The sequence below is a fragment of the Strigops habroptila genome, chromosome 4 (assembly GCF_004027225.2).
Source record: "Strigops habroptila isolate Jane chromosome 4, bStrHab1.2.pri, whole genome shotgun sequence".
Lineage (NCBI taxonomy): Eukaryota > Metazoa > Chordata > Aves > Psittaciformes > Psittacidae > Strigops > Strigops habroptila.
In genome coordinates, this window is record NC_046358.1 from 53,281,056 (window position 1) to 53,301,089 (window position 20,034).

At 39.0% G+C, this 20,034-nt stretch overlaps 1 protein-coding gene across 1 annotated transcript in view; it reads left to right on the top strand.

Moving 5' to 3' along the window:
• Positions 1 to 20,034, top strand: part of ABCC8 (ATP binding cassette subfamily C member 8) — a 74,920-nt gene that overhangs the window by 26,314 nt on the left and 28,572 nt on the right. Inside the window, exons 11-18 of the mRNA XM_030483801.1 lie at positions 4,361 to 4,401; positions 4,706 to 4,851; positions 9,305 to 9,410; positions 9,628 to 9,738; positions 11,615 to 11,690; positions 11,799 to 11,904; positions 16,039 to 16,074; positions 17,617 to 17,652. Coding sequence (XP_030339661.1) covers positions 4,361 to 4,401; positions 4,706 to 4,851; positions 9,305 to 9,410; positions 9,628 to 9,738; positions 11,615 to 11,690; positions 11,799 to 11,904; positions 16,039 to 16,074; positions 17,617 to 17,652 — 658 coding nt within the window. The remainder of the gene's footprint in view (positions 1 to 4,360; positions 4,402 to 4,705; positions 4,852 to 9,304; positions 9,411 to 9,627; positions 9,739 to 11,614; positions 11,691 to 11,798; positions 11,905 to 16,038; positions 16,075 to 17,616; positions 17,653 to 20,034) is intronic.

Consider the following 20,034-nt stretch of genomic DNA (forward strand, 5'->3'; position numbering starts at 1 on the left):
AAAAGCTTTTAAGGGAAAAGTGTTTCACAGGCTACCTTCAGCAAGCAATATTCTCCTCTGTAACATAGCATTCAGGAGGAAGCATTTGTTGAGGGTTGGGGGTTGTTTTTTTTTCCCCTCCTGCATTTCGCACAATGCAGTATATCGTAATATATGATAGGCATTGTCTTTGCATTGAAGCTTCAACAGATGGTACTTACACTTTCTTACTCAAATTTTGGACTTGTTATAAAAAATAAGTGATTCTTAAGACTATTTCTATATCCTAGAAAGGAAAAATATGAGAATCCTGGCAATTTCATCATATCATATCCAGATTCTTTTGTCTCATGTTCTCTTTCAGGCTGCTTTAGGGCATTTATTACCCTTTTAAAAAGACCTAGGGCCAGTTGAACTCTGTATTTGAGGTCACACGCAACACCTATATAATTGCTAGCGTAATACTTTAGAGAGAATTAGTAAAGTCAAGAACACTGTTCATATAAACGGTAAGATATTAATGAAGTGGAAACTTTTAGTGAGAAGCATTCAAATGCCAGAAGGTTCCTATACAAATACGTTCTAGACTAATAAGGAAGACTACTCCTTAGGAAAATAACTTGCAGTGTAGTTAGTATTGTTTGATTTCATTTGCCCAAGAGATGTGACCAGAAACTCCATCTTACACCCAGATCAGCACAGATGTGCTCCCTTTGTCTGCAGTGCTTCATGTGGCATTAGAATCTATTTATAGTCAGGGCCACCGGTTCAGCTGTAGGACTGAAGGAGCTGCAGAGGCTTATTTGATTTTAAATCCCTACGGTATCATTTGTGACAGCCAGGAAAAGGTGCATTCATCCCAGAAGTACTGACTGTTCTGTAAAGAAATAGTGACATAAGTGAGAATGCATATTTACTGGTGCTTCGTGAAACATTCAATGTTTATATTCACATTCTTGTTTTGTACTATGTGATATTTATGGTTATGTAAGACACAGCAGATAATTTCTCAGCTGGGGTAAACCAGTGCAGCTTTTTTATGTTGATGATGCATATAATTTTGGCTTATGAAGGGTTCCTATAGTTTCAGCCTAGAATTTCCTTACACCCGTTGTCTTTAGAAGAAATTACACTGATCTTTACAAACTTGCATTTCAGCAGACTAAAAAGGGAATGGGAGAATTTGCCTTTTTTCTTACCATAAGTGTAATTGGAATGACAGGCATGATCAGCACAAAACATGTTTGCTAAGTTCATAGTGAACTTACAATTTCATTTTTTTAAGAAATACAAAAAAGAATGAAAAAGGTAGGAGTTGATCAACATTTTATGTACTATTGATCAAGAGGAAGGCAGACACTTCCTAGAATAATAAGAAAGCAGAAATGAGATTTTTATATATACTTTTTTTTTTTTTAATGAACAGCTTGGAATAGACCGGAATTCTTTTCTAAATGCACTTAGCTACTAACACGAATGAAAAAACATGCTTGGAGTTACTTCTATTTATGAGGAATAGATTTGCATTGGATTACAAAAAATATGCCTACAAGTTTCAGGACAGTATCGGCTAGACCACAAGAAAGTTCCACTTCAAGACCACATGGAAATTGCATCTGATTTGCCTCCCCCCTGTACCTGGGTCCAGCTTCTATGTATATAGAATTGTTCATTTGTGCTAAAAGAGCTGCTATAGAAATTAGCTCTTTCTATAATTTTAATTGTGTCCACCAGAATCAAAGCTGGGTTGCAAAGTTGGTAGTGACAACTTTTGAGTTTTGGCAGTGATTCTGTAGCAAAGGAGATTCCTATGTATTTTTTTCATACCGATTAGTAAGATTGTCCTATGTTCAGTTTTACATGATTTAGTATGCACTATATATTTGGGAAAGACAAAGAAATGAGTGGTTTTCCTATTTCTTGGAATTTTTGCCTGATCTGTCAGAAGCAAAGTAACTCCAGGTTTTCTCACAGGAAGATAACAATAGTTACTATCCTAAAATATTCAGAAACAGCTGAAAATGTTTTTCCCAGTTTTCAGTCTGCCTTTCTCCAGTAATAAAGTACTTTTGACTGCATCTAATTAAACCAAAAGACTTTGGTTTATTTTAAAAAACATTTTATTATTATGGACACTTGTATAATTGAAAAAAATAAAAATTAAAAGGAACAATCCCCAAATTCCAGTGGCTCAAAAAGTCCTTATTTGTTTGCTTGAAAGTATTTGTGGGTCAAATGATGACACTCCACTTCAGGTGAAGTAACTGGGGAACACTTTTGTTGTCTGAACATCGCCTGTACGTGGGAGGAAAAAAAGGCAGGCATAGTTTAAACAAAAAAGAAGTAGCTAGCCTCTTTCTTTTCTGTTACATGAGTACTGATCTTTTAATTCTGTTTTAGCTATAGAGTCTGTATTCTTTTTCTGTATTGTTTACTTCATGAAATAAAGTTGAGCAAAGGTCAAAATGAAAAGGTGATGCTTAAATAATATCCTCAGGTTGTGAGAGAGGGGACAGATGCACAGGGTAAGATTGTAGCTCTGGTTCTGACTCAAGCTCCCAGATGGATAACTGGTTATTATTGCATTCTTAACCCACATTCCTGCCTGATCTAAAAGGGATCCCTGTACAGAAATGGTATTTGCTTGCTTCTCACCCTCCATCTGTTTAATAACTTCTGAGTGCTATACTGTATGAGTTGCTACAGTGAGGGAATCCAGGGCACCAAGACAGACACTCTTCGAGGTCAGGGAAGAAACTGGTTCATTGTTTGCATTTTAATAACTTGGGGCCCAGCTGAAATCAGAGCTCTACCATATGTGGGTACTGTTAGAACCTGTATGGAGTTCCGAGGACATTCACAAAGTAGCCAAGCCTGACAAAGCAAGAGTAGTTATGGGTAAATCCTTCATAATAATAAACTAAGTCAGCAGTATAGCGCAGGGCTGCAGATCCTTCCTTACCCTTTGAACCACATCCCGAAGCCCTGTACCTCAGAAGTGGTGGCTCAGAAGTAGGTCACAACTTGATGCACGTGCTCTCCCAGACCAGCTCTCCCTGCTGCTGGTCTGTGGCATGGGGAAGAGCTAGGTGTGCAGCCAGCCCGCAGGGCTGTCCCAGCGTGATGACCTGTGCAGCTGCTGCTGGGTCTCCTTTCCTTCCACTGTCAGATATTCCAGTCGCCCATCAGACCTCGTACTAGCTCAGCCTTTCTGCCTGTCATGAGTCAGAGAACTGTAGCACCTCTAGCCTGAACTGCATGTGAGCTGATCACAGCTCAAAACCAGTAGATGAGCCATGTTTTTCTAGGGGCAACTGCTGGGTTCTGTTACTTCTGACAAGCTGTGTGGTGTGGTTTACATCCTGGAGGGAAGGGATGCCATCCAGAGTGACCTTGACAGGCTTCAGAGGGAGGCCCATGCAAACCTCATGAAGTTCAACAAGGCCAAGTGCAAGGTCCTGCACCTGGGTCAGGGCAATCCCAAGCACAAATACAGGGTGGGCAGAGAGCGGGTTGAGAGCAGCTCTGAGGAGAAAGACTTGGGGGTGCTGGTGGGTGAGAAGCTCTGCATGACCCAGCAGTGTGTGCGTGCAGCCCAGAAAGCCAACCGTATGCTGGGCTGCATCAAAAGGAGTGTGACCAGCTGGTCGAGAGAGGTGATTCTTCCCTTCTACTCCACTCTTGTGAAACCCCACCTGGAGTACTGCTTCCAGCTCTGGGGCCCCCAACATAGAAAGGACCTGTTGCAGCAAGTCCAGAGGAAGGCCATGAAGATGATCGGAGGGCTGGAGCACCTCTCCTATGAGGACAGGCTGAGAGAGCTGGGGTTGTTCATCCTGGAGAAGAGAATGCTCCAGGGAGACTTTAGAGCAGCCTTCCAGTACTAAAGGGGGGCTACAAGAAATCTGGAGAGGGTCTTTTTACAAGGGCAGGTAGTGATAGAACAAGGGGTAATGGCTTTAAACTGAAAGAGGGTAGATTTAGATCAGACATTAGGAAGAAGTTCTTTATTGTGAGTATGGTGAGGCACTGGAACAGGTTGCCCAGCAAAGTTGTGGCTGCCCCGTCCCTGGAAGTGTTCAAGGCCAGGTTGGATAGGGCTTTGAGCATGGTGGAAGGTGTCCCTGCTTTTGGCAGTGGGATTGGAACTAGGTCATGTTTAAGGTCCCTTCCAACCCAGACCGTTCTAGGATTCTAGGATGTGAAGAGAAGTAAACTGTAGGCATTTTAAAACAGTGTATTGATGTGTGTGGGTACTTGTGCATTTTTCCTATTTCAAGCATTGAACATACCATTGTGAACCAGTGCTAGCAGTATTTTAACATTTAGCTTGTCTGAATGGAAATTGTTTCTAAATGTTCCTACGTGTTTCCCTTCACAGTCTTTATGAATGCAGCGATACCAATTGCAGCGGTACTTATAGTAAGTATGGACTTTTCTAAGTAGTGTTAATTACAACTGCATTTTCAAGTATAAGCGATGTGGAAATGAGGAGGGAAGAGGACAGGATGCAAACCTGCTACTATTTCCAATTCATCTGGGTGAGAATGGAAAATGCCCACTTGCCTGTGACCAGAAGCAGCCTAGAGTATGCAGCACTCCCCCATACTGTTAAGAGAGTATAAATTAAGATTCTGTAAATGAAATGCATATGAAATATGAAGTCTTTGTGTGTTTCCTTCTTTATGACAAAACACTGATGATGATGATGTCTGTTTGTTTATAGACATTTGTGGTCCATGCTCATCTGACAAGAAATGCTGACTTTTCCCCATCGGTGGCATTTGCCTCCCTCTCACTGTTTCATATTCTTGTGTCTCCATTGTTCCTGCTCTCCAGTGTGGTTAGGTCAACTGTCAAAGCACTAGTAAGGTGAGAACTGTAAAATTAATATCGTTGCTACAACCTCTTGGGCTTCTGAGAATGTGCCTATTGCTCATTTTGTAATTGTAATTTAGAAATAATGTGGCGATTATTTATCTGGTTTTGTTGTAAATTGCTTTCCAACTTTCTTGGAAACCTTGCATGGTTCCCTTGGTGGTAGCATGTGGGCCACGTTCTTTGCTGATAAAAATGTCACAACCAAGATTTTGTGGTCCACAGCTAGTACATGGGTTGAGCTATATTGGTACTGCATGCAACTTACGTGTGGTAACAAGACAGAAAGTGAAAACTTACTGAAGATTTAGTTCTGTAAATCACCCAAATGTTTCCTTCCATCAAGCATGTGGAAGGGAAAAAGGTGATCACAGAAGTACATGTGTTGTTGTATTTAACTCTTGGGCCGTGCTCAGCGTCCACCCCTCTGCCTGAGAGGTTGCCTATTGCTGGAGAGTTACATTTAAACAAGCAAAACATAAAAGTCAGTGTTAAGTGTGAGAGTAAGTTAATGACTAAATGTTTACTCTTGGCTTGATGAATTTTTACTTTGTTATGAACGTGTTAGTCTGTGTTCAAAGACTGAAATAACAAACAGTAGAACTACTGTTTCACTGGGAGTTTTACTTTGAGTATCAACAGATTTGTGTGAAAAACGTCTTTTCATATGCAGTGTAACCCTACCTGACGGGGGAGGCAGAGAGAGTTTGGGCTTCTTACTTTACTAGGACCTCTTTGTGACCTTCAATATAGCTGTCTTTAGAGCCTTCTGAATTCTAGGACAGATACTGGACACCAGCCCTTGCTTAATTACATTTGTGTCACTTTGGAGATGGAAAGAAGGCTCCAGCAGGAGGCCGAGATTGCCCTTGCTGTTTCAAAGTTCCCTGACAGTGCAAAGTCAGAGCAAAGTTCCCTGACAAGTGCGAAATCAGAGAGCAGCAGCAGCTGGCATGAAAAGTTTTGCAGCCACTGTGGTAGTCCCTAGAGTCATGGCAAATTGTCACACTAAGATCACAGCCAACAACGTATCTGGGGGCTCACACTGGCACTGGTAATGGGCATTTATTTTGGCTTGTCTTGGGATTTCTTTGCAAATGACTTGTGTGCCTGTTAATGCTGCAGGAACAAAGCAGTTAGTATCTACCAAGTATTAATTGTTGATAGCCAGAAGTTCTTAATGAGTTATTCTGTAGTTATCTTCTTGTTAGCAGACTATTACACTCCTATTTGTAGTGCAGACAGAAATCCCCTGGTTCAAATGCTGTTGAAGAGCTGATGTGATCCTTTTTCTTCCTGGCTGTCTGTATCATAGTAACCCAGGTAGTGCTCCAGAGTGCATTTCTCTGTAGTGCTGCTGGTGCTGCTTTGGATGTGTCTTCTGAGTACCCCATCCTTCAGGGCAATATTTCGGAAGCGTGTGCCAGATATTTTCAACCCATGCAAACACATGCTTGCTTGAATAGTTTGGTAAATGTGAAAGACCAGACAGTTATTAGAAAGCTGTGTTCATGCCCACTGAGCACAGCTAATGTTTACTTGCTATAACTGTGTCCTGCTGTTACACCTTCCTCCTAATAAGCAGCTGATAACTAAGATTGGGTAAAGGTAACCTAATTTGATAAAGGTGTACTCTTAGAGCTTTCTTTAGTCTGAGATAGTCTAATTGGTTTTAGCAAGTATACAAGACAGCTTCTCCTATAGTAACAGAAAGGAACTAAGTGAAGCAGAAAATGATCCAGCAGCGAAACCAGCATGCAAAGAATACTAAGAAGGTGTTACTGGCTTTGCATCTCAGGCACTTTGCAATCCCTGCTCTGTTAATACTGCCTACAGTCTCTAATGCCAGGTGCTATTAAGGACAATAATGTCCACAAATAAACTTGTCAGTATCTTTAATCATTACACATGTGCCTGATTGCAAAGCAACGTCATGGATTGTCATTGACACTATCAGAACAACTGTGTGATTGATTCCAATGGTAAAACAGATGTAAAGCTTCTGTTCCACATAGGGCCCCTGCAAACATTCCCTGTTATGGGGCTAGGGTCTTTGCTTCTGAGAAGGGGAACTGTTGCAAGTGTTTAGGAAAGTGAGAAATTCTGATATCTATTTGAAAAGTTGTTAGGTTTGGTTTGTTGGTTTGGTTTGGGGTTTTTCTTAGTATGTGGAGTGTTCGTGCCATTGAAAATCAGAACTGAGGACCAATTGATGTATTTCTCAATTGTGAGTTCTTCAAGGACAAAGGATACAGTGTACAATTTTCCATCAGCAAAGGTCAAGTAGCAAGAGTGGCATTGTGTATCTTACTGGCTTTAATGTGAAACTGCTTTTTCAGTCAGCTGTGCAAATAACCATGATTTAATCAATATGTCTATTCTGTGGCTTAAAAATAAGCTTCCCTGTGGAGATACTAGAATACTACTGCATTGTTGGTGAAAGCTCTGCAGAGAACATACCTTTTTTATTCTTTAGGAGTGTAGAGCAGTGTGGCATCCTGAAATACAAGTTGCTGCCTCTATCAAAGATTTTCTCACAGCTCTGCTGTGTTTCCTCACTAATTGCCATAGAAGCAGCAATTCCAGAATTAAGCAAAGCCTTGGGCGAAGTAGTTGCAGAGAGAATTCTTAGCACTTAAGGGTACAGCCACTTTGATACACAACCAGAGAATAGAGAGCAAAATGAAACTTTTGAATGGCTTAATAGAGACATGGTTTTGGTTGGGTATGCATGGTCCAAGATTGTTTGCTCTCTTCTCTTCCACCTGCTCTAGACCCTGGAGCAATTAAAGGGGACTTCTCTATCTGCTTTTTCTACCCTCAGAACAATTGTTCAAATGTCAGTGTAATCTTCCTACAGAGAATGTAGGTGCAGCTGCATACCAAGTGCATATATAGGCAGCATCTAAACCACCATTTGGTCTATTTAAAGACATGTAAAATGTTCTTGTAAGCATCTGGTTCACTGAACAAAAAAAGTAAGATCATTCCTAGCCCTGTTTTCTAAAGCTTTGTGCAAATAGATAAAAATAACTCGAAGTGATGTGGCTTCTAATTTCTTTCTTTGAGGTCATAGACCTTCCCATTAAGGAATTTTGGTCTAACACTGAACCTGAATTAGTTATTAGTCCTCTTGTCCCATCACACATAGTTATTCTCCTCCTTTTCAGTTGCTTGTAGGACCTTCTATAACGAGGACCCCAGGCCTCAGCTACCATTAGCAAGCAGGCAGGTTGACAGAAAAACTGTAGAACCAGTTCTCTCCTAGATAGTCTCCAGGGGCCTTTCATGTCTACTTGCAGGACAAGTGCTAACTGTAAAGGGCGTCTGTCTTAAGAAGTGCTGTAATGTCCTGGTCCAAGCATGTTTTGGCACCAATGGGGTGCCTCATAAGGTTATTAGAGGAAACTAAATCTCTTTCTGAAGACAAAATCCCTGGCAGTGAGGGGGGGTAGGGGGGGTGTATTTTTATTTTTTAATATATGCATACTAACAGAGAGCCAGTATCACTATGCTGCAGTGGCATTGTTTGTCTGTTTCTCCCCAGTTAGCCTAAGGCTAAATATTAAAATAAATTTTTTCAGTCCTTGTACATAGATCTATTTTTAGGAACTTCAGGCCTTCTGGCACTTTATCATTTTGGAGACTGATGGTTAACTTATTTCTTGCTAATTGAGCCCCTTTGATGTTGAGACATGATTCAGTCCAAATCCTTTATAAATTTCATTTGTTGTCCCTGTGAGTAGACTAGTTTTTATAAAGTCAGGTACAGAGATAAAATTGATGTAATGATCTGTTAAATGTCATAATAAAGGCACATTATCTGTTAGCTAATTAAATCTTAAGCGGTTCATGAAGATACTATGCTTTCTTCTTTGTTGCTGATTGTCAGGATTCCTTTTATCTCATCTGTTGAACACTGTTCTGTTAAGCTATATTCCTTTATAATGTTATCTCATGTGCTTCATAATTCATCATAGCTGGTTGATTTTAGCTCACGGTGTACAGATTTCATCAGACTGCCGGTGTTCATAAAACTGTTCAGTAGAACTGTCTGTGCAACACTTCAGTAACATAAATTACACTAATTGTACTGCAGCACATGACTTAAAAACAAAGTACTATTGTAGCTGGTCAGCATCCAAAAAAATGCCTGAAAAAAATCTTATGTGTAATCGCTCTGGTGGTGTCACAAAAGGAAGACTTGAGAAGAACCTGCACAAACCGCTAGAATATCATAGCTTTTAATAGATAATAGAGCAAGTTTTCTCAACTTCCTTGCAGTAATTTCTCATTGCACATTTTCATACGCCTGTAACAAAATGAAAACAAACAGTGCAGCAGACACTGGTTGAAATATTAAAAGGGATGCTCCATAATAAACATTGCAGGGAATAAAAGTTTTGCATTCCAGGTCGAGGCGTGATTCCGTTTTTTTCCTTTTCAGTGTGCAGAAACTGAGTGAATTCCTGTCAAGTGAAGAAATTGGAGAGGAGCATGATAAATCTTCAGAGCTAAGAAGTGCGGATAATCACAGCAAATACCAGGCGGTGGTGAGTAATGCTGTTTAATTGCAGGTGAAGTGGCTGGAGTAATTTGTACCCAGAATAAATTTTACTTTTCCGTTTCCCACTGATTATTCTTGCAATTGCAAAAACTCTTTTTAATACCCTGAACTGCATAGGTGATAACATGGTTGCTTGTGTTTAGGACATTTTGCTGGTACTGCCACCAATTACTGCTTATTTCTGTCTTTCTGATTTTGCACAGCCACTCAAAGTTGTTAACCGTAAGAGGCCTGCCAGGGAGGACTGGAACAATTACAGCTCTCACACGAGAAGACCCATTAACATCACAGAAGCAGATGATTTTTGTGTAAAGGTGATATGAAGGTCACTCTAATAATACTTATTATAGTTCACTAATAGTCACTTTTATTCTGATGGCAGTTTCAAATTCAAGAACCAGCATTTGATGTGAGCTGTAAGACACTTGTGCTCATGTCAGAGATTAACCTTTTCTATGTCTTCCATTTTAAGAACTGATTACTGACCTCTTTGTTGTGATTAGCTGTGTATATTCCTTTAGATTTCATTCAGAAATTTTCTGTTAGACGTGTTTAAGTCATTAGCCCCATTCTCAAAAATTTCCAACTTAGAACAGCCTAGGTTGGAAAGAATCTCAAAAGATCATTTGGTCCAATCTTTTATGTATGCCAGACTCTTTCTTCCACTTCCAGTGCCTGTACAGAAAAATGATCTGAAGAAAATTAAAAAGGGTTTGTTTTAGACATTCCTAAAATAATCTTGTCATGGGTCTTCCCTTCCTCTTTTGGAATTCCTAGTAGCCTTTCAAGATGAAGTTAAAAACTGACCCGCAAAGACTTAAATTCTTTGAAGGATAAATAAATTACCCACGCCACTTTGAAGACTGATGCTCTTGATTTACTATAGAAATGGCCAGAGGTATTAAGAATCCTGGTAGTTGTTATAGTGATGATGATGCCTATTTAGGAAGTCTGCTATTACATTTGCATTTCCGACACAAGAGAATGCATAATTCAGTCTCATAGGATTAAGTAGGAAAACTGGTAGTGCTTTCGGGTTTTTTTTTTCAAAGGTGCTGACTTGCTGCTTTGGTGCAGGATCCCTCTTGAATAGCCTTCCAGAATAATAAAAGGAATATTTGAGAGAGGATTGGGGCGGGTGATGTTGGATCGAAGTGTGGAGTGACAGCAAAGGAGTTTGTGACAAAGTAGAAGCAAGAGTAGTAACCTCTGTAAGGACAGTGTTTATACAGACTCGAATAAAAAGCCAGGAGCAGCTATAATCTTTGGCTCCATCTGCTGTCACTGTTTTCACTGGTGGCACCTGAGTCACAAAAGTTCTGCACTTATGAACTGTCTGTCTGCAGCTCATTGCCCATGAAGGGGCATTTTTTTTAAGAGAGGATCCTCTGGCTGCCTTCGGTAATCTAGAGGGAGGAACACTGCACTTTCTTTTGCTCATCTTTTCAGGTTGCTTCCCAAGACAAGAGTATCACTTTTTTTCTCCAGGGTAGGATAAAAGTATCCTATTCCACTCTTCTCAGATCAAAATTGTAGCTTGCATTGCTGAAAGGCTTTGAAGGCTTCAGTGGCTCTGAAAAAGAGAAGAGGGTCCTATATAAATACAGGCCTTTTAAAATTGTCTCCTGTTCCCTATTTTTAACAGTATCCATGGAAATCTCCTCCACTAAAAGTCCAGAACAGGCTTTGTTTCTTGGTTTGATTTTTCTCAGTAAAAAATTTCTGTATCTAGCAAAGCCTAGGTTATCTGAGAATCATATCAGAAGTACAAAGGAAAATACTGTAATAGGCAGCAACATCTAATTTCTGCGGAAAGTTCTGCAAATCCACTTGGAATTTGGACTGTGTAATTGCTGTACATGCTGCAGCGTGTCTAGAGTAACATTGGCTGCTCTGCAGAGAGCAAACTGTAACCCTAATAATTTAATCATGTTGTAATAATTTCACTTGTTTCATGTGCCACCTTAGAAATAACAAAAGAAACCCTAAAGCAACTTGTTTTTCCTCAGGAATTTTCCATAATTTTCTGATTGTTGTGCTTGTTTGAGTTCAGAGATTCCTGCATTGAGCGATGGCTAACTCTGTTCCTATGCTCGGTGTAATCAAAACAGAAGTGTCTCTGATGTTGTGTAAAAGAAGTCTGCTTTAAACCTCATTTTCTGTTTCTTATTTCTCTCCATCTTGGCACAGATCACAAATGGATTTTTCACTTGGACACCTGAAGGTCCTCCAGCATTGTCCAACATTGATATCCGAATCCCTCAAGGTACAAAATGACAGATATACAGAATGTGTTGATATACAGAATATATGAGGTGTTTTTCCATGAGCATTTGGTAAATCAGAAGCTTATATATACTTTCCTCTCTTACAGGTCAGCTAACAATGATTGTAGGACAGGTTGGCTGCGGTAAGTCATCTCTCTTGCTAGCCATACTTGGTGAGATGCAGAAGATCTCTGGCAGCATATTCTGGAGCAGGTAGTGCTATTTAAAAATTCAAGCTTGAGTTGAGTAGTAATGCAGAAAAAACCCAAAATCTACCCTGGGAACCTATTTGTGGAGTCAGAGATTTTGTAGTTGTGCAGTCAAGTTAAAACTTTACCATAAGTTGAAAGAACCCCTAGCCAGGGTCAAACAAACTATCCGTTCCATTAATAGGCATAGATGATCATATTTTGGCATTCTGCGCTCCAGCAACATAACCTGAGTGAAATAGTAACCAATTTGGAATCAGAATTAACTTGAAGTGTTGTGCTGCTACAAAATGGCATTTATACTTTCAGGCCTGAGCTCATGTCTTTGCATGGAACTATAAAGAGGCTCACTGGAACTATATGGAACTATAACTACTGGCTCACTGGGAGTAGTCCCTGGCCATCCTTTGTATGTGCTCCATCCCAGCACTGTTCTAGTGCCTGAGAAATTGAAGAGTCTTTTATAAGTGGAGATGAACTTCCCCAGTTCATCATCCCTGATTTGACAAGAGAGAGATAGTCATATCCTTCCCCCCTTTCCCAAGAGGACACAGTAGCTGTGCTCTGACAGCCAGTTATAGATTATACTTGTGTCTAACTTCTGTACCGGCCATGAAGCTGTACTGTTAGGACTTGATCTCAACTAAATGACAGATGGCATCATATATTACAACTCCTATATGTGGTTTCCAGTAAATTAATGCCATCTCTAGTACCCTGTCTGATGAATGTGTGTGAACATTTTTGGCCTGTTCATTTTATAGTACTAGACTTCCTAGACACACTTTGCCTTTTGGGATACAATTATTTACAGGAAAAGCTTGGCAAATTACAGAAGAACCTCGAGAAACAATCAGTTTCATTTCCAACTGATTGGGAATGAAGGAACAACAGTGGAACTGTAAGTCAAATCCACACACTCCAATGGACAGAGGGTCATTGTTATGCAGTGGGTTCTGCACTGATTTTGTGAAACAGTTCTCACAAATTCCTGGAGTATTTTTAGAGGATATTATTTATATCCAGATTTCATGCGTAAGAGTCACACTACTCAGAAGTGCACATGCAGTAGGACAAGGAAAGAAGGTTTCCTATTTTATAGGTAGGTAATATGAAACATAGGAAAGTGACCCTTTCAGCTGGTGAGGGAGACAAGAACTGTAGACAATGTAGTGATCTGTCCATTAAAACATATTTTCCTAAGCAGAAAATCAGAGTACGATGAGGAACTATACAGAATCCCTGCACCCTTATTAGGTGAACTAATTTAATTTTAGCAAGGCTGTGATTTTTTACAGATGACATAATGTGATTAAGAAGTGTAATTTGAATGTCTGATGCTAAACTGAAACAGGTGACATGATGGTTGTGATCAGACTGTGTTTTTAAATAGCTCTTGTTTAGAAGCATGTACTTCACAGCAGTGTAAAGGTCAGAACTGGTTTTCATGTCTTCCGTATGTGCCAAAGTATCACAAGGTAAAATTCGGTTGTTATCACGTTTGCTTTGCTATCTGTCAGATATGTATAAAGGGGCTTGTGGCTGAAACGATCTTAGCACTGTAAGTGCTGGCTGCACTGGGACAGATTGTTTTGTTTCATCTTTCAGAGCTGCTACCATGGGCACTGATCTGTTCTGAATGACAGAGGCAGTCAATGTAGGCTGCACACCTGTGTTGTAAAGTTATCAGATGAAAGCTCCCTTAATTTGATAAGAAAATGCTAATGCCTGACCAGGTACATGCAACATTATTCCCAGTTCAAGAAGACTAGTCTTATCAAGTAATCGCCAAAGCTCATAGCCTTAGCACAGGCAATAAGATGTGTCACCATAATCACTAACATCCTTGCTACAGCTCTTTCTTCGGGAGGAGACAAATGCTTGGCTTCAGTCGTTCACTTTACAGAATAGTCCTGAGTTATTTCATTCCAAATTTCCTTCCCCTTCCCTTCCTTCAAGGTCACAGCTATGAAGATGAAGGATACATCCTGCTGACATGTCACTCAGTGCTTAGGAAATCTGGATTCTATTCCTGGCCCTTCCCTTGGTCTAATGGATAATCTTGCACAAGTCATTTCCCTCCTCTGTGCCTCCATGCTATTTATTGATAAAATAGGATTAACTGTGTATCAATCATCTTTATTTGCTTCCTATAAAAATTATTTGTTTCAAAACCTTAAACAGAAATGTAATTTGTTCCTGGGCTAGGAACAGGCTAGTCAGAAGTGAGCACTGGCTCATTTGTGGGTTTTTTCTTGTTTGTATTACAGTGTGTGCCTTGAAGATCCAGCTCAGATTACTGCATCTTGTCCAAAGCAGGCTGAGAGCATCTCAGCATAAATATTTTACAACATGGTTAGAGATTAACAAAAATTAAGAAATCATTATTTACATTCTGAACAGATGGTAAATAGTCTTGATTTGACTGGTTATTGAGTAAATAATTATAGTATTTGCCATGCTAATTTCTTCTAGCCATTATCTTGCATTAAACAGTTCCAGTTCAAGTCCAGGGAGCAGTTTATAGTATAAGTCTCTTTGGAGTAAATAATATCAGAAAATTGACCTCAGTGTGAAATAGTTTGCTCAAACAAAATTGTCATTTATTTCTAAATGGGACATAAATACTCCCCTGTGAATCTAGAGTCCTTAGAATGTGAAAGAAGTGCTAGATTTGTTAAGGTTGTTAACAGCAGATTTTCTTCTACTCTATGTGGAGTTGACTCTTTTCATCAAATGACAATATTTTAAAAGTTATTTTGATGTCTTAAAAGTACACTGATTTTTTTAAAAGCATGTATTTATTGGAGTTTTCAAAAACATCCAGGTACTTGATTTTATTGAAATTAGAAATGGAGTTCAGAAGGCTTGAAAATCTAAGTAGACATATATTTGCATCTTTAGACATCCATATGCCTAAAAAAAATTATAGATCTAAACTTATATGTTACTTTCATGGTGCAAGTTGTCAGGGTGTTCCCCAGTAGAATGAATGCTTGGCCTTCTTCAAGGTGGTAGATGAAGCAGAAACTGCTGTTCAGGGTCCTTGTGTTGTGCATTTAAGGGCTGGAAAAGATATTCCCTGTTTCAGCACCTTGATAGTTTCTGTAAAGAATACGTTGCCACTTAATGGTATGCAACAGGTTCATGGGTTTTTGAAGAAGGTGCCATTGAGTTCACACAGTCACTGAAGACCAGTGGAGTGTGAGGTAACTGTGGAAAAGCTTTGTTCAGTACACTGACCTTTGGAATAAAGACACTAGTGGCTGGCTGGCCGTCTGTAATTCTACAGTAAATTGAATTTAGATACAATCATTGCTAACTATGCATAAACTTTTTGGAAGCTTCTCAAACCAACATTTTAAACTTCAGGTCTAGCTTTCTTTCCTGGATATTTATAAGCATATGGTGTTAGCATGAAGTTAATGAGACTGTTCTCTTTAAAGTATGAAAAACTTTGTTCCTCCTTGATTTTGTTTACACCACTTGACACACAGATTTTTTTATTCTTTTCAATGGAACTAAATATAGCATCAGGAATAAGTATGGCCAGTCACCCTGCCGAAACAGCTCTGTCTGAACATCTTGGTACATGTTCAAAACCAGCAAAACCAAAACCTGCCCATCTCTCGGACCTGCCCACACTTACTGGAACTGCCCAGGCACATCCTCCCTAGGATAGGGCTGGTACAGAATGCAGCATGTTGCAAGTCAACTGAAGGTGGGATTTGGGGTTCAAACTATGTTTAAAATATGTGCTGCAAAGGTGCAGTTACTGCCATGGAAAAATACAGTGTCACAAATTATCCGTTTGTTTTCTCTGAAAATGTCCCTCTTTTTTTTAATGGAACTGCGTTCTGGTCTCTAGGACTTCTCAGTTGTGTTAGCACCTCCAGAAGAGAGAAGAGGGGATTTTATTTATTGAGTCAAATTAAATGTTTATAAGGGAAAAAAAAACTTTTTTTTGACTGCTAAAACCAAGTCACTTTGTGTATAAGGAACAGATGCTGTGCTGCAGCTCTGTGATAAATACTGTTTGCAGTCTGTGCACTAAGTGGAATTTAATAGTTTTTCTTTCTGGGGCAGATTGCCTGTGCTTACTTAAATAAACACTCTTTGCTTTCTCTTTGTGATGCAGCTGTGCTTCTGACAGTGAGCTGGGGGAAGATGTCAGGTATGGTATTGTATGCGGTTATTGGTCTTCCTACTAAATTGATTGCAATGGAAGGAACCAAAGATTTCTAAAATCTATGCTTAAGATTTTCACAGTCAGAATTCTGAAAATCAGTGAAATGCATTAATTAGCGGAGGATACAATTTTTTAAACCACTTCTGTGACTTAGAAAAATCAGAGCTGGATTTCCTTTAAGAAAACATTGCCATTTGGTGATTTTGAAAATTGTATCCTAACATTGCTGTGTATCTTTGAAATCCTTCTCCTGAAATCTGAACCAGGTTATTCCCTAATGTTACACTTTAAAAAATAGTATCAAATATTGCTTTAAAGGTTTCATTTCATGTATTAAAGCAAATTCTCCCCGTAACCCTTCTCTGATTTTTACATCCTGTCATGTTTATTTTCTCACCTCACCTAGCATTCTTCAGGCACACACAAACTGAGAAGTGTGGGGAGTAGCAGCTTGGTCCATTTGTTGGCAAGGCATCTTGCATGGAAGTTATTTTTACCTGATTAACATAGCTCAGCTTGGATTTTGGGAATACCTACCAAATCAACTGAGAGCAAAGCTTTCTGACATGGTTGTAAAAGTGACAATCCTATCCCTGCCAAAATCAGTGAGAACTTTGTTACTGAAACTGGCAGAGGAAGAATGTCATACCTTTTCTTGATTTATAACAAACTATGTTATCCTCTACCGATCAGAATATTTTCTTGGTTCTGTGACATGCCAACTATTTTACTGCCATTTTTTTGGATTTATCAGCCTCTTCTCTTCCGTTTACCTTATTTCTCAGACTTGTTACCTGGTTATCAGTCTGAGTCCTGCAAAACTTCTGCTCCCATCTGTTTGTAGTATGAGAGGGAGTTTCATGTACCTTAATGACTTAGCCTTGTTGTAAAGGATACTTGGAAATCTCACAGCTCTTTCTGTGTAAGAGAGGCTGCAATTTCTGGACCAAGTTAAAGTGAAACCATTTGAACTCATTAAGATACAAGAGAAATATGATTAGAATTAGACATTCACATGTTTGAAACTGTTATGGGGATGGACAGCAAACAGTGAGATAACATGCACAACAGTATGGCAAGCATATTAAGAAGTAGGAAAGAATATAAGACTGCATGAAACAATTACCTACATAATCATAGATTCTGGGAATCCTAGTTATGTTGGGGAAGTGCTGTAGGAATATATCTGGTGGGTTTGTTGCACTAGCATCCTGTAGAACGTTTTTGGTGTTCTCAGAACAGAGGGTATTTTGAGCCAAAGTCTTGTAAGGTCTTGAGCATTTATTTGCTCATAAGTGTTGAATGATTTCTACAAGGTTGTTTGGCATTTCTGAAGCTTTAACCGTACCTTTTTTAAGCCGGTATCATCACATACTGTAGAATTTTACTATTTGGAGAGTTTTATTTCTGTTATGCTGTCATTTTGTTGTATTTTTAATTTATAGTATGGTGATAGTATTTTAAGATATTATTTGCATTGTCTAACATAATTAAAAAAACCCACAACCTTATGTTTGTTTTCTGCAGCCCAGAGAGAGAATCTCTTATTGACATGGAATTCAGGTACAACACTTTAAAAACTATAATGGGCACCTCCAGAAGTCCCTTCCAACCTCAGCCATCCTGTGACTCTGAACATTCTTCAGAAGTATCTGCACTTAATGAGTTGTTTAGGAGGCAAATGGATTGTCTCTGTATGCAGCTGCTGCAAGATTTAGAAGTAAAAACCAGCAAGTGACTAGTGCTCAGTTTAATAAAGGCTGTGCTTCCGAATACTCAGGACTGGCAATATCAAAATGTTCTATTGCCTACCATCATGCTGAAGATAATGGAAGCATATTTTTTTGGTCATGCAGTAATAATATAAGACAGAACAGTACACATTTCTCTCATATCTGAGGAACATTTGATTTTGAGTTCTTGACTGACAGTAGAAATCCACGAATTGTGCAAAATATTTAAGATAAAACTATAGTCAGCAATCCAAAACACACAGGAAAGGTTCTGCAATGTATTATTTCCTCTACTATTATTATCATAAATCCATTGCGTTTAAAGATCATCTGTTTTTCTTTTAAAAATCACCAACATTTCAGACTTGGTAGGTTTATTAAGGCACTGAGATTCAACTAGGAATGTCTCTTAACTAGTCTTATTTTCAGTGATTTGAATGGGTACTGGGCCTACTGGATGTAACAAAATGAAATGTGAAGATAGAGTTAGATTAGTAACTTTAAACAAACAGTATTTACAATGTTGTTTCTGACTCTAAATTAATGAACAGGCTTGATTCTATATAAGCCAAAGTGCATAGTCTCCAGGGAGCTCAGGGAAGGTTTTTCCTACTTATTGTAAGGTTGGATTTTGTTGTCTGCCTTTTTGTGATAATTAAGGGGCTATGTTTAGTCTGTCTTGTGTTATCAGAGGAAAAAATTGCACTGCATTGATGAAAATGGATGGTTGTTTATGCAGTCTGGGGATAGGAGGCAATTATTTCCACCTGCAGAATATATCCCTCGTAAGTCTTTGTCTGCTAAGCCATTTGTTTGCATTCAGTCTTTTAAGTGTGAAACCTTAGGCAGGTTCAAGGCAGGCTTTCAGAGAAAGTGTTGCACATTCTGTTCCAGAATATTTTGTTCTCTGGATTTTTGGCCACATTTCTCACAGTTTCAATAAGTTTTGTTTGATTCACTCTTTACTGTAAGAAGCACTGTAGACATGCGATTGATTTATCATATGATCAAGCATTGCAAGCTTTTTTCTTATGTCAAAACATGATTTGCCCCGATATGTCACCCTACTATCATGATTAATTTAGAGCGGTTTACAAAATTCCAAGTCCTTAATGAACTTTGGCAAGCTCATTGCTTGTTCCCAAATTCCTTGCAGTAATTAATTCTCACTGATGGCCTGGAAGCAGAATGTAAGCCAAATGTGAATGGTGTTCCTGTGGCATTGTGCTAGTTCTCAGCATGGAGGGCATCTTAATGGCAGTACCCATATCTTCACTAAACAAACACTTTTTACAAAAGTTGTAAAAAATCTTTTTCTCAAAACTTTGCTACTGTTTTTCAAAAAAAAAATTAGAAGTAACTTTAAAATCACACTGAGAATTAAGAGCAGCAAAGGCACAGTTTCAAGTAATGAAAAGGAGGTAAAGGGAACACATGTTCACCTTGGAATGCTCAGAGCAATTTTTTTTCTCAATCATTGGGATGAAAATTTTATACTAATTGAAAAAAGTTATTCTCTCTTGCGGCAGAACGGAGTGCTCTTCGAATTAGATTTTGGGATTGTGGGCTGGGCTGGCTAGGGGGGCGGTTCTGACTTTTTTCTTTTGGGGTTTTTTTGTTTGCTTGTTTCTATGTCATTTTTCCAAGAGAATTTATAAAACATAATTAGATTTTAATGAGCCATCAGACATTTGAACATGGAAACAAGTTAGCAGGGTAGTGTAACTGTGTATTCTTTCAGGTCGACAAAGAAAATTGGATCCTATAATGACTTCTAAGCAAGCTTGGTGAAAGCCTGAAAAAATGAGCAGGGCAAGTGACCTTAACTCCTGATAAAAAAAGATAAAGGGCCTCGTGGTTTGAATTGCATTCAGGTCCAACTGCTGTAATGGCTGTCTAGCAGACAAAGGCTACATTTGGGTGAGAGGTCCTATCTTTTTATTGGATTAGCTGATACAGCTGGAAAGAAAACAGATCTGCTTTTAGGTGTGTGATTCCTCTTTCGGCCCTTTTCTGAAGAAATAGTGACATGTCAATGAGTTTTCCAACAGTATCAGTTGCTCTAATAAAAATGTTGCTGTTCTCCCAACTCTGCCTACTGAGGTCTTTAGTGCACAACAGCCAACAAAAGCACTACAATTTTACTAGTAGGCAGATGCTTTTAATTAGTAATAATAATAATCCCTATGAAATAAAATATGCATGGTAAGAT